The 12,347-nt window shown below is 41.9% G+C and overlaps 4 protein-coding genes across 19 annotated transcripts in view; all 4 read right to left on the bottom strand.

Moving 5' to 3' along the window:
• The window catches only part of LOC109979913 (protocadherin gamma-A11-like), a 312,688-nt gene that overhangs the window by 262,963 nt on the left and 37,378 nt on the right, over positions 1-12,347 (bottom strand). The gene's annotated exons all lie outside the window — the stretch shown is intronic.
• On the bottom strand, positions 203-3,397 carry LOC109976570 (protocadherin gamma-A11-like). The gene has a single exon (XM_020626614.2). It carries the CDS (start codon positions 3,018-3,020, stop codon positions 594-596), a length of 2,427 nt encoding a protein of 808 aa, XP_020482270.2. The 5' UTR covers positions 3,021-3,397; the 3' UTR covers positions 203-593.
• LOC109990490 (protocadherin gamma-A11-like) lies at positions 3,569-7,249 on the bottom strand. Its single transcript, XM_020642631.2, has one exon. The coding sequence runs from the start codon at positions 7,146-7,148 to the stop codon at positions 4,746-4,748; it is 2,403 nt and encodes an 800-aa protein (XP_020498287.2). The 5' UTR covers positions 7,149-7,249; the 3' UTR covers positions 3,569-4,745.
• LOC109990487 (protocadherin beta-15-like) lies at positions 8,740-11,601 on the bottom strand. The gene is made up of 2 exons (XM_065959039.1): positions 8,896-11,601; positions 8,740-8,778 (listed from the first exon to the last, which is right to left on the bottom strand). The coding sequence occupies exons 1-2, from the start codon at positions 11,284-11,286 to the stop codon at positions 8,740-8,742; spliced, it is 2,430 nt and encodes an 809-aa protein (XP_065815111.1). The 5' UTR covers positions 11,287-11,601.

Below are 12,347 nucleotides of genomic sequence, written 5' to 3' on the forward strand. Positions count from 1 at the left end.
GATATATGCATCCTTAACCCATATAAACCAAGCCACTAAGTAGAATACAACTAATGGAATCAGATTTCCTGTAATCTAAACCCTAACAAGAACTAATCTAACTCTGAAAGTACAACCAGAATCAGTAATTCAGAAGTTCAAATAAAAACTGTCATACTCAATTGAGCAGATAAAAGAAAACATCAACTACTGAGAGCTTGAAGTAAAAGGAATTTAACTTTATCCATATATAAACAAAGACATAGAAAATACTTAAAATTCTTTGAAGAGTGTAAACTTCCTGTTAAACAGTTCAATAAATCGCCTTAGACTGTCAAGATAAATGACAAGAAAAGACACCAAACTGTAAATGTTACTTCTGAGACATACTGTATATACACTGAACACATCAGTGTTCCAATAGAGGTAAAAAAATAAAAAGAAGAAAAAGAAGAAAAACACCAGCCAAATGAAGCTTTAAGGAACATTTGGAGTCAATTAGAAAAAAAACAACGTTCTTCACAACTCTGAAGTAAAGGGATTAAAAGCACCTGTGTAAAATTCATCTAGAAATGAAGTGAATACTGATGCAAGAGGTCAAGCAAAAACTTGTCTCATGTTCCTACCTCAGGAGAGTCATCACAGTCTCCAAAAACATCAGCAAAGTCTGCAGGACTTTTCCTCAGAGTCTGGTCAGCAGGCAGTGTGTTGTCATTGTAAGATGACACAAACTTAAAGTCACTGGTTCGAGACCCTGTCGTCAGGTAGGCGTCATAATTGTAAGCGCTGCGTAAAGTTCCTGTGCCGTCAACATCTGCGTAATTAGGAGGAAGATAAGCGCTGGGGATGGCGACTGCTCCGTCAAACAACAGTCTGGGCTTTCTCCTGCGACAAAACCTCACACCCATGATGATGATGATGAAGGTCAGAAAAAAGGTGGACACACACACCAGCGCGATGATCAGATAAGAGGTCAGTTTGGAGTTCTTCTCATCATAAGAAATGTCCTTCAGTTCTGGCACCTCAGCCAAGTTATCAGAAATCAGTAAATACATGGAACAGGTGGCAGACAGAGAGGGCTGTCCGTTATCTTTCACTGACACAATAAGGTTCTGTTTCATGCTGTCAGACTCAGAAATGTCCCGCTGGGTCCTGATCTCTCCGCTGTGGACACCAATAGTGAAAAGTCCCGGATCAGTGGATTTCACTATATGATAGGACAGCCAGGCGTTCTGTCCGGAGTCCGCGTCCACCGCTATCACTTTGGACACCAGAGAGCCTCCGTGTGCAGCTTTGGGGACCAGCTCGGTCATGAAGGAGTTGCCCTCCGGGGCGGGGTACAGTATCTGAGGAGAGTTATCATTCACATCCGATATGAACACACTCACGGTCACGTTGCTGCTGAGTGGAGGAGAACCGTTGTCTCTGGCCATCACGTGCACTTTAAAGCTCCTGAACTGTTCATAATCAAACGACCTCACAGCGTGGATCACCCCCGTGTCTCCGTTCACAGACACATAGGAGGACACCGGGGCACCGTTCACCTCACCGGATAACAGAGAATAAACCACTGTACCGTTCTGTCTCCAGTCGGGGTCTCGAGCACTAACGGAACATAAAGTGGAGCCAGGTTTGTTATTTTCACTCACATATGCGCTGTACGACTGTTCCTCAAACACAGGTGGGTTGTCGTTGATGTCTGCTACAGATAACTGCACAGTTTTAGACGAGGACAGAGGTGGAGAGCCCTCGTCAGTGGCAGTGATTGTAATGTTGTAATCAGACACTAGTTCACGGTCCAGTTGTCCTGTGCTCACCACAGAATAATAGTTTTTAATTGAAGGAACCAACTTAAAAGGGACATTCTGCTGAATGGAGCAGCGGACCTGTCTGTTAGTCTCAGAGTCTCTATCCTGCACGTTAATGATGCCCACCTCTGTACCAGGTGACACGTTCTCAGGTATGGGATTCATCAGTGATTTTAGGTATATCACTGGGGCGTTATCATTCATGTCAGTAATGTCAATGACTAAAGTTGCGTATGACGCCAATCCTAACCCATCTTTAGCGCTAATCTGCATTTCATATGACGATTCTTTTTCATAATCAATAGATCCAGCGACCTTAATCTCTCCTGTTTTAGAGTCCAGGGAGAAAACTTGGTTGTCATCTGAAACATCGTCAAATCCATAAGTTATTTCACCATTTAAACCTTCGTCTGCATCAGTAGCCGTGACTGTGATTAACAATGTGTCTAAAGGGGAGTTTTCAGGAAGACTGGCTTTATAAACGGTCTGACTGAACACTGGTACATTATCATTAGCATCCAGTACAATGACATGTATGACTACAGTCCCTGATCTCCGAGGAGAGCCTCCATCAAATGCTGTAAGCAACAACATGAGCTCTCTTTTGTCCTCTCTGTCTAATTCTTTGTCTAAAACTAATTCACCATATTTACGTCCACTGCCCTTTGTCTTGACATTTAATTTGAAATGTTCATTCTGCTGTAAAGAGTATCCTTGAACAGCATTTTCTCCAATATCTCCATCGTGTGCCTCATCCAGCAGAAAACGGGCACCCTTAACTGCACTTTCACGGATTTCAAATGTAAGGGACTCTTCTTTAAACTGAGGTGAATTGTCGTTGATATCTTGAACGCGGATATTAATACGGTGCACTTCTAAAGGATTTTCCAAAACGAGTTCCTGTTTCAGAACACACGATGCTCGTTTCGCACAAAGCCCTTCTCTGTCAATCCTTTCTTGTACGATCAAGTCTCCTGTATTGACATTCACCCCGCAGTATTTCACACTGTTATCCTCGGTGTCAATGCGAGCCTTGCGAGCAGACAGTGTGCCAAATTCAAGTCCCAGATCCTTCGCGATATTTCCAATTACAGATCCACGTTTCATTTCCTCCGGGATAGAGTAGCTCACGTCTCCATAGACGGGGTGGAGGACGAACAAAATAACAGCAAGGCCGTAACGCAGCACAGAACTGATGTATCCCATTGTTCCTGTGAGGAAGACCATACACATCTAAAACGTTTAACTACAGCTCAAATTAGATCAACGTTGGATTCGCTTTTTAATCCAGCAAATAAAAAAGACACATAGCAGTCCAACACAAAGCGGGTTTCGTCAACTGCGGAACGAGAGCAGAGTCAGGCTTTGAATTCGTTGAGACAGAAGGGTGGAGAATGACTGTGCCCTTTCGTTTGCTAGTATACACTGACACCATGAGTATAAGTGAGGTACAACATGAATTTGGAGAAGTTTTTTTTCTTTGTATATTCAGAAGTGTATATTTTTCTGCTTGTATATGAATATAAAAAGTAATTGTGCAAACGTCGTGTCGGAAATGGCCGTTTAAGACTCCCAATAGATCTGTTGTGCGTTTTCAATCACATACATAAATATGATGTTCTTACTCTAAATGCACTGTATTCATAGACACATTTAGTTTGATTATTGTAGGGATTCTGTTAAGTCAGAAGAAGACCAATCTTCTAACACAAGTGAAGGTATGCTTGGACGAAACGTGACGAAAAACAAATTTTTATATCTCTAATTTATAAACCAGAACTTTATTTGAAGTTATCTGAGGCAACATGTTTGCTTATTCTACGCAATCAACAAAAACACCCACTTCATGTGAGGGACATCAAGACTTATTCAACCAAAAGGCTTGTCAAAAAATACAAATATATACATGGACTATCTCGGCAAGCGGTGCATCACTGAAACAAAACAATTAAGACATAGGCTCCATTTTTAATCATTTATATTGTTCTAGTCCGCATCCGATTTAAAGAAAGCAGTAATCAAATTCTAGCAATTATCACTCCAAAAGAGAAACTTCCAATGACACCAGAATAGGGCAACGATATACACATTTTGGAAACAAAAGCCAAATTTAAAAATTGACATTTGTATTGAAATCTATAAACAAACAAATTCACTGAGACCAAATGTGAAAATTAGGAGGAATATGTTTAGAACAGAAGTGAACTATCTCAAAAAGAAATAAGCAAATCCAAAAAATTCAGGACCAAGGAAAGAGTAGGGCCAGGCAAGCCAAGTTTACTAATATGGAACATTACAGCAACAAGAAAATTCAAATTGCTTCATGCAAGACCAAATCGTCAAGATTTCATCTTGCTTTAGTTGGATTAAAGGTATTTAGGAAAATACATTTAGCAAAAGGAAAGCAACAGCAGAAACAAAAACTGAAACCACAGAGGTTTACCAGCTCAAAACTGCATCACCACATCAAATGGACTTCAGCACCACGGACAGCTCAACTTACTGAACATTGAAATGGCAACTCAAAAGTCAAGAGACATTCATGTACCGTTAGAGCAAAATACATTACTGTCCAACTTGTGATTTTAATTGCAAGTAAATGACTGTATTTCAGAGGAGTTCAACCCAAGTGTGTGTGTGTTTGTGTGCATGCTACAAATAGAAGGAGAGAAGGAAGAGATGGTGTGGTGGGCATGAATAGAGGTGTATTTATTCAGAAATATATTTAAAAAGGATTTGATTTTCAGGAAACATTTTTAAAGTAAAAACAGATCAACAACAATTATACCAGAAAAAGCTGTAATCTAGTACGTTCTTCAAGGACCACCTTAACTTGTTGTTTTAAACTTCCAACAAATCAAGTCGAAATGAACTGCTATCACAACACAACGAAAGAAAGAGTACAAAAGTCTAAAGAAACAATGAGGAGTGCTTCAAAAAGACATTAAGCAAAAGTTGTCAATTGAAGTAGGTTCCTACCTCAGGAGAATCATCACAGTCTCCAAAAACATCAGCAAAGTCTGTAGGACTTTTCCTCAGAGTCTGGTCAGCTGGCAGTGTGTTGTCATTGTAAGATGACACAAACTTAAAGTCACTGGTTCGAGACCCTGTCGTCAGGTAGGCGTCATAATTGTAAGCGCTGCGTAAAGTTCCTGTGCCGTCAACATCTGCGTAATTAGGAGGAAGATAAGCGCTGGGGATGGCGACTGCTCCGTCAAACAGCAGTCTGGGCTTTCTCCTGCGACAAAACCTCACACCCATGATGATGATGATGAAGGTCAGAAAAAAGGTGGACACACACACCAGCGCGATGATCAGATAAGAGGTCAGTTTGGAGTTCTTCTCATCATAAGAAATGTCCTTCAGTTCTGGCACCTCAGCCAAGTTATCAGAAATCAGTAAATACATGGAACAGGTGGCAGACAGAGAGGGCTGTCCGTTATCTTTCACTGACACAATAAGGTTCTGTTTCATGTTGTCAGACTCAGAAATGTCCCGCTGGGTCCTGATCTCTCCGCTGTGGACACCAATAGTGAAAAGTCCCGGATCAGTGGATTTCACTATATGATAGGACAGCCAGGCGTTCTGTCCGGAGTCCGCGTCCACCGCTATCACTTTGGACACCAGAGAGCCTCCGTGTGCAGCTTTGGGGACCAGCTCAGTCATGAAGGAGTTGCCCTCCGGGGCGGGGTACAGTATCTGAGGAGAGTTATCATTCACATCCGATATGAACACACTCACGGTCACGTTGCTGCTGAGCGGAGGAGAACCGTTGTCTCTGGCCATCACGTGCACTTTAAAGCTCCTGAACTGTTCATAATCAAACGACCTCACAGCGTGGATCACCCCCGTGTCTCCGTTCACTGACACATAGGAGGACACCGGGGCACCGTTCACCTCACCGGATAACAGAGAATAAACCACTGTACCGTTCTGTCTCCAGTCGGGGTCTCGAGCACTAACGGAACATAAAGTGGAGCCAGGTTTGTTATTTTCACTCACATATGCGCTGTACGACTGTTCCTCAAACACAGGTGGGTTGTCGTTGATGTCTGCTACAGATAACTGAACAGTTTTAGAGGAGGACAGAGGTGGAGAGCCCTCGTCAGTGGCAGTGATTGTAATGTTGTAATCAGACACTAGTTCACGGTCCAGTTGTCCTGTGCTCACCACAGAATAATAGTTTTTAATAGAAGGAACCAACTTAAAAGGGACATTTTGCTGAATGGAGCAGCGTACCTGCCTGTTAGTCTCAGAGTCTCTATCCTGCACGTTAATGATGCCCACCTCTGTACCAGGTGACACGTTCTCAGGTATGGGGTTAGTCAGTGATTTTAGATATATTACCGGAGCGTTGTCGTTTATATCAGTAACATCTATAATAACTTTGGCGTATGAGGTTAAACCCAAACCATCTTTTGCTGTGACGCGCAGTTCATATGATGATGCCGTTTCAAAATCAATTGTTGCTGTCAATTTCAGTTCACCTGTCTTGTGATCTATGCTAAAGATTGACTTCATATCATCTGAAATGTGTCCAAAATCATATGTAACGTCTCCATTCAATCCCTCATCTGCATCAGTGGCACTCACTGTCAGAACAACTGTACCCAGCGGAGAATTTTCAGGCAGACTGGCTTTATAAACGGTCTGGCTGAACACTGGTACGTTATCGTTAGCATCTAGGACAGTGACGTGAATAACTACTGTACCTGATTTCTGAGGAGAGCCTCCATCCAAAGCAGTAAGAAGTACATTGATTTCTTTTAATTTTTCGCGGTCAAGCTCTTGGTTAAGGACAAGCTCCACAGAATGTGTTCCAACGCCCAAAATAAAATGTTCATTCTTCTGGAGATTGTAGGTCTGGACTGAATATTTGCCTACATCCGCATCATGTGCTTCTTCAATGGGAAAACGAGCTCCCTTATCCGCCGATTCACTTATATCTATCTGGATCAATTCGCTATTAAACTGCGGAGAGTTATCGTTTATATCCTGCACATGTAGACTAATTCGATGCAATTCTAACGGATTCTCTAACATGAGCTCTTGTTTTAAGACGCAGGATGCTTTGTCTCCACAAAGGCCTTCTCGGTCGATCCTCTCAACAACACTCAGGTCCCCGTTACGGAGGTTTATGTTACAGTAACGTTTGTTGCCCTCTTCGGTGTCTATGCGAGCTTTTCGAGCGGATAGTCTGCTCGTGTCGAGACCCAAATCTTTGGCGATATTTCCGATCACGGATCCGCTTCTCATCTCCTCAGGAAAAGAATAGCTTATATCTCCATAAGAAAAATGCAAGGAAAATAGCAGTAAACCAACAGCCCAGCTTTGTGGTGTCAGTCCCGTGAAAGCCATCATTACAACGATCCGAAACAGTAACACTTTCCTGGTCCGAGTACAGGAATAGAGCCAAAAAATAAAGGACTTAAACCAATACCAATACGACCATAGACCGAGCCTCTGACTCACTGGACTATCAATTGCAGCACCTTCAGTCTCATACGCGTCGACAGCAGTGGGTGGATGTTGACACAGTATGTACTACTGCTGGTGAACAGCGACATCGTGAGTCTCCTCGATGAATTGCATACTTTCACGTGTAGCAAGTCGCATAAAATGCACTGTTATAAACAACAGTATACACGGCGAACGTTAATGTCAAAGTAAAACCATATTAAACATTAAAGGTCATATCTAAAATAAAAGTATTCATTTTTCCAAGAAACCATTTAAGTATTGAGGAATAATATTTGTACTTAGAGAAACTGCCCAAAAAAGTGTTACTGAAGTTTGGATTGATTTCAGACTTACAGAAAATTCTTCTCACTGACATCTCATAAGCTTAAAGAGAGAAACAATGAGGTCAGATAAACAATTGCGTAAGTGAAAAACCAGATCAGATGATTTAACTGCAGGACACAATTTCTCTCAACAACTTTCACACGGGGTAAAGGGTCCTATGTGTATATAATATTCAACAAGTTTGGGGATGAAAAGAAGCAAGAATTGACAGTAAAATACTACACTACAAATACCAAGAGCAAATTCATGAGGTAAGAATGCAACGGCAGTGGCGATTCTAGGGTATTTGGGGACCAAGGCAATATTTATTGGGGGCCCCTCCAACCAGCATTAGTTATTGTTTTCCTTTTAATTCCTCTTAATTTTACTTCATTGGCAAATTTTAGTTTTCACAGCAATAATGCATGTGATGCTTAGCAGGGCATCAAGAGTGAGTGATACAAGATGGAACCCACATAGGGGCACATTTCAAGCCACGGCTGTGCTTTGAAGTTTGTCAGCCGTTTGAGGCCCCCAACTGGCTTAGGGCCCCAAGCAGTTGCCTGCCTTGCCTATTGACAAGCAATTCCTTTGTGCAACAGCTACAACTTTGAGGGATGCTGATTATGGGAGTAAGACCAGAAATATATAGAGAAAGTATTGACAAACAAAATAATTAACTATGGGTTACTTCTAAATTAACAATGAGAAAATTATTTTTGGCAGTCGACTCAAAAGTATAAAAGTTACTAAAGACCAGGACATGGACTGATCCTGATTTATGATATTTAGAAAATTACATTCACATGTGTTATCCATGACAATAAAATGTAGAAAGGCCCATCAGAACCAGGTAACAGTGCACACGTATCATATTTCTGAACAATCTTACTCAGAGCTAAAAGTCCCGAGACCAAAAGCTACAAGATTCAAAGGTTCATCTTCAATACATTTCCAAAACAAAATCAGGGAAACGATCAACAAATTAAGGGTTTTCAACTTTGAGACCATATTTCACTTGTCTGTCACTCTTGTAAAAAATGAGGCAATAACTGTAATAAAGATGAAGCAAGCATCGAAAAAGTGCAGCATGAGTATAAAAAACATGAACTCGAGACAGCTTCATCGGCCACATGCCTGCCTTCCCGTCCAAAAATTGTGATTTGTTTTAAGTGATGGCAACAATGATGTATCCAGCATATACCAACTGTTGGAAAATATTGAGAAAAAATGAAGTCAATTTCATTCCACAAAAAAAGCCAGAAAAACACGGATGCATGTTCTTCTGTTTGAAAACACAAGTTGATGTATTTGATTGTCTTACCTCAGGAGAGTCATCACAGTCTCCAAAAACATCAGCAAAGTCTGTAGGACTTTTCCTCAGAGTCTGGTCAGCAGGCAGTGTGTTGTCATTGTAAGATGACACAAACTTAAAGTCACTGGTTCGAGACCCTGTCGTCAGGTAGGCGTCATAATTGTAAGCGCTGCGTAAAGTTCCTGTGCCGTCAACATCTGCGTAATTAGGAGGAAGATAAGCGCTGGGGATGGCGACTGCTCCGTCAAACAACAGTCTGGGCTTTCTCCTGCGACAAAACCTCACACCCATGATGATGATGATGAAGGTCAGAAAAAAGGTGGACACACACACCAGCGCGATGATCAGATAAGAGGTCAGTTTGGAGTTCTTCTCATCATAAGAAATGTCCTTCAGTTCTGGCACCTCAGCCAAGTTATCAGAAATCAGTAAATACATGGAACAGGTGGCAGACAGAGAGGGCTGTCCGTTATCTTTCACTGACACAATAAGGTTCTGTTTCATGCTGTCAGACTCAGAAATGTCCCGCTGGGTCCTGATCTCTCCGCTGTGGACACCAATAGTGAAAAGTCCCGGATCAGTGGATTTCACTATATGATAGGACAGCCAGGCGTTCTGTCCGGAGTCCGCGTCCACCGCTATCACTTTGGACACCAGAGAGCCTCCGTGTGCAGCTTTGGGGACCAGCTCGGTCATGAAGGAGTTGCCCTCCGGGGCGGGGTACAGTATCTGAGGAGAGTTATCATTCACATCCGATATGAACACACTCACGGTCACGTTGCTGCTGAGTGGAGGAGAACCGTTGTCTCTGGCCATCACGTGCACTTTAAAGTTCCTGAACTGTTCATAATCAAACGACCTCACAGCGTGGATCACCCCCGTGTCTCCGTTCACAGACACATAGGAGGACACCGGGGCACCGTTCACCTCACCGGATAACAGAGAATAAACCACTGTACCGTTCTGTCTCCAGTCGGGGTCTCGAGCACTAACGGAACATAACGTGGAGCCAGGTTTGTTATTTTCACTCACATATGCGCTGTACGACTGTTCCTCAAACACAGGTGGGTTGTCGTTGATGTCTGCTACAGATAACTGAACAGTTTTAGACGAGGACAGAGGTGGAGAGCCCTCGTCAGTGGCAGTGATTGTAATGTTGTAATCAGACACTAGTTCACGGTCCAGTTGTCCTGTGCTCACCACAGAATAATAGTTTTTAATAGAAGGAACCAACTTAAAAGGGACATTTTGCTGAATGGAGCAGCGGACCTGTCTGTTAGTCTCAGAGTCTCTATCCTGCACGTTAATGATGCCCACCTCTGTACCAGGTGACACGTTCTCAGGTACGGGGTTAGTCAGTGATTTAAGGTATATAAGAGGAGCGTTGTCATTTATGTCAGTCACATCTATTATCAACGTCGCGTATGAAACTAATCCAAGACCATCTTTGGCGCTTATCTGCACTTCATAGGAAGACTCTTTTTCATAATCAATTGCTACAGCTACTCTCACCTCTCCTGATTTAGGATCTAAAGAAAAAACGTTGTTCTTTTCATCTGAAACATGATCAAATCCATAAGTTATTTCACCATTTAAACCTTCGTCTGCATCAGTAGCACTGACTGTGATTACCAATGTGTCTAAAGGAGAGTTTTCAGGAAGACTGGCTTCATAAACGGTCTGACTGAACACTGGGGCGTTATCATTAGCATCCAGTACAGTGACATGTATGACTACAGTCCCTGATCTCCGAGGAGAGCCTCCATCAAATGCTGTAAGCAATAACATGAGCTCTCTTTTTTCTTCTCGGTCTAATTCTTTGTCTAAAACTAATTCACAGTACTTTCGATCCCCTGCTTTCGCGTTTATATTTAAATTAAAATGATCATTCTGCTGAAGAGTATAGCCCTGAACAGCATTTTCTCCGATGTCTCCATCGTGTGCCTCTCCGAGGAGAAAACGTGCACCCTTGACTGCCGATTCTCGAATTTCAATTCTAAGTGAATCATCTGTAAATTGGGGTGAATTGTCGTTGATATCTTGAACACGGATATTAATACGGTGCACTTCTAAAGGATTTTCCAAAACGAGTTCCTGTTTCAGAACACACGATGCTCGTTTCGCACAAAGCCCTTCTCTGTCAATCCTTTCTTGTACGATCAAGTCTCCTGTATTGAGATTCATGCCGCAGTACTTAACACTGTTATCCTCGGTGTCAATGCGAGCCTTGCGAGCAGATAGTGTGCCAGATTTAAGTCCCAGATCCTTCGCGATATTTCCAATTACAGATCCACGTTTCATTTCCTCCGGGATAGAGTAGCTCACGTCTCCATAGACGGGGTGGAGGACGAACAAAATAACAGCAAGGCCGTAACGCAGCACAGAACTGCTGTATCCCATTGTTACTGCAAGACAGTTCAAACACACTGAAAATATAGGGCCAAGCAATCCACACTAAATCAGCGACGGTTTCGAAATTTGTCTTAACAAATAAGGAAATGTAGCGCACCTACACGAAGCGTCTGTTGCCAACAGCGTTACAATAGCAGGGTAATCTACATGGAGACTGAAGGGAGGGGAATGACTATGACCGCTCGTGTGCTGGTATACACCGACACCATGAGTATGTATAAGGTATAACAGGGAGATAGATTCATTTTCTTTGAATATTTAGAAAATAGACCCATTCCCTACTCCTTCATTTAATAAAAAAAACAATAAAAAAAACCATGACATTGTTGTAACTATGTTTCGAGAAAGACTATCTTGTGATTGTTTCGGACATCAAATAGTTCCTTTTTCAACTATACTACAAAAATAAGGGAGAGGTGATTTCATGAAAAAAAAAAAACAGTGATAAGCTTTCTATACATGGCAAAGGAAAGTACAGAAAATCATATTTCTTAAGACAGTTTTCACCTCCCTTGTGAAAGGTAGGGAAAAGCTTCGACAAAGCAATAAAGCAAAGGAGGTAACCGGAGCAAACAGACAGAGGAAAACTCCCTCATGAATCACAGCGTCAAAAGAAGTTCAGCACCAAGGACAGCGATACTCACTAGACGTTAAAATGAAAAAGTATTGGTTTGGTACAGAGAAAGAAAATAGAGTTTGCAGAAATTGAGGCCCAATCATGCCAAGAAAGTGATAGCCTTAATGTATTAAATATCATAATGCCAATATGTGACAGTGTGCAAGTTGCATTCTGGGACAAGCAGGAGAGAACGTTATAAAGGAGCAAAAATAACTGGCTGTGAGGCATGAAAAAACACAACTTAATTAGAAACCAGAAAGCAAATATTAGACTTTGATGTTTGAATGTTCATGAATAAAGTTAAAAAAAAAAAAATTACTGGAAAAAAGCTGTCATCCATATTCTACAGGAACCAAGCTTACCTGTGAGTAAAAAAAAAACTAAGACCAATACAATTCCAATTAAGTTGATGCCAACACCACGACAAAAA

The sequence above is a fragment of the Labrus bergylta genome, chromosome 9 (genome assembly GCF_963930695.1).
Source record: "Labrus bergylta chromosome 9, fLabBer1.1, whole genome shotgun sequence".
Taxonomy (NCBI): domain Eukaryota; kingdom Metazoa; phylum Chordata; class Actinopteri; order Labriformes; family Labridae; genus Labrus; species Labrus bergylta.

Bases quoted from the DNA above. Each gene is read 5' to 3' on its own strand.
- LOC109990490 (XM_020642631.2), bottom strand. From the start codon at position 7,148: ATGATGGCTTTCACGGGACTGACACCACAAAGCTGGGCTGTTGGTTTA.
- LOC109990487 (XM_065959039.1), bottom strand. From the start codon at position 11,286: ATGGGATACAGCAGTTCTGTGCTGCGTTACGGCCTTGCTGTTATTTTG. The intron at 8,779-8,895 runs GTAAGACAATCA...ATTTTCCAACAG, and splicing joins ACTGTGATGACTCTCCTGAG to TTGGTATATGCTGGATACAT.
- LOC109976570 (XM_020626614.2), bottom strand. From the start codon at position 3,020: ATGTGTATGGTCTTCCTCACAGGAACAATGGGATACATCAGTTCTGTG.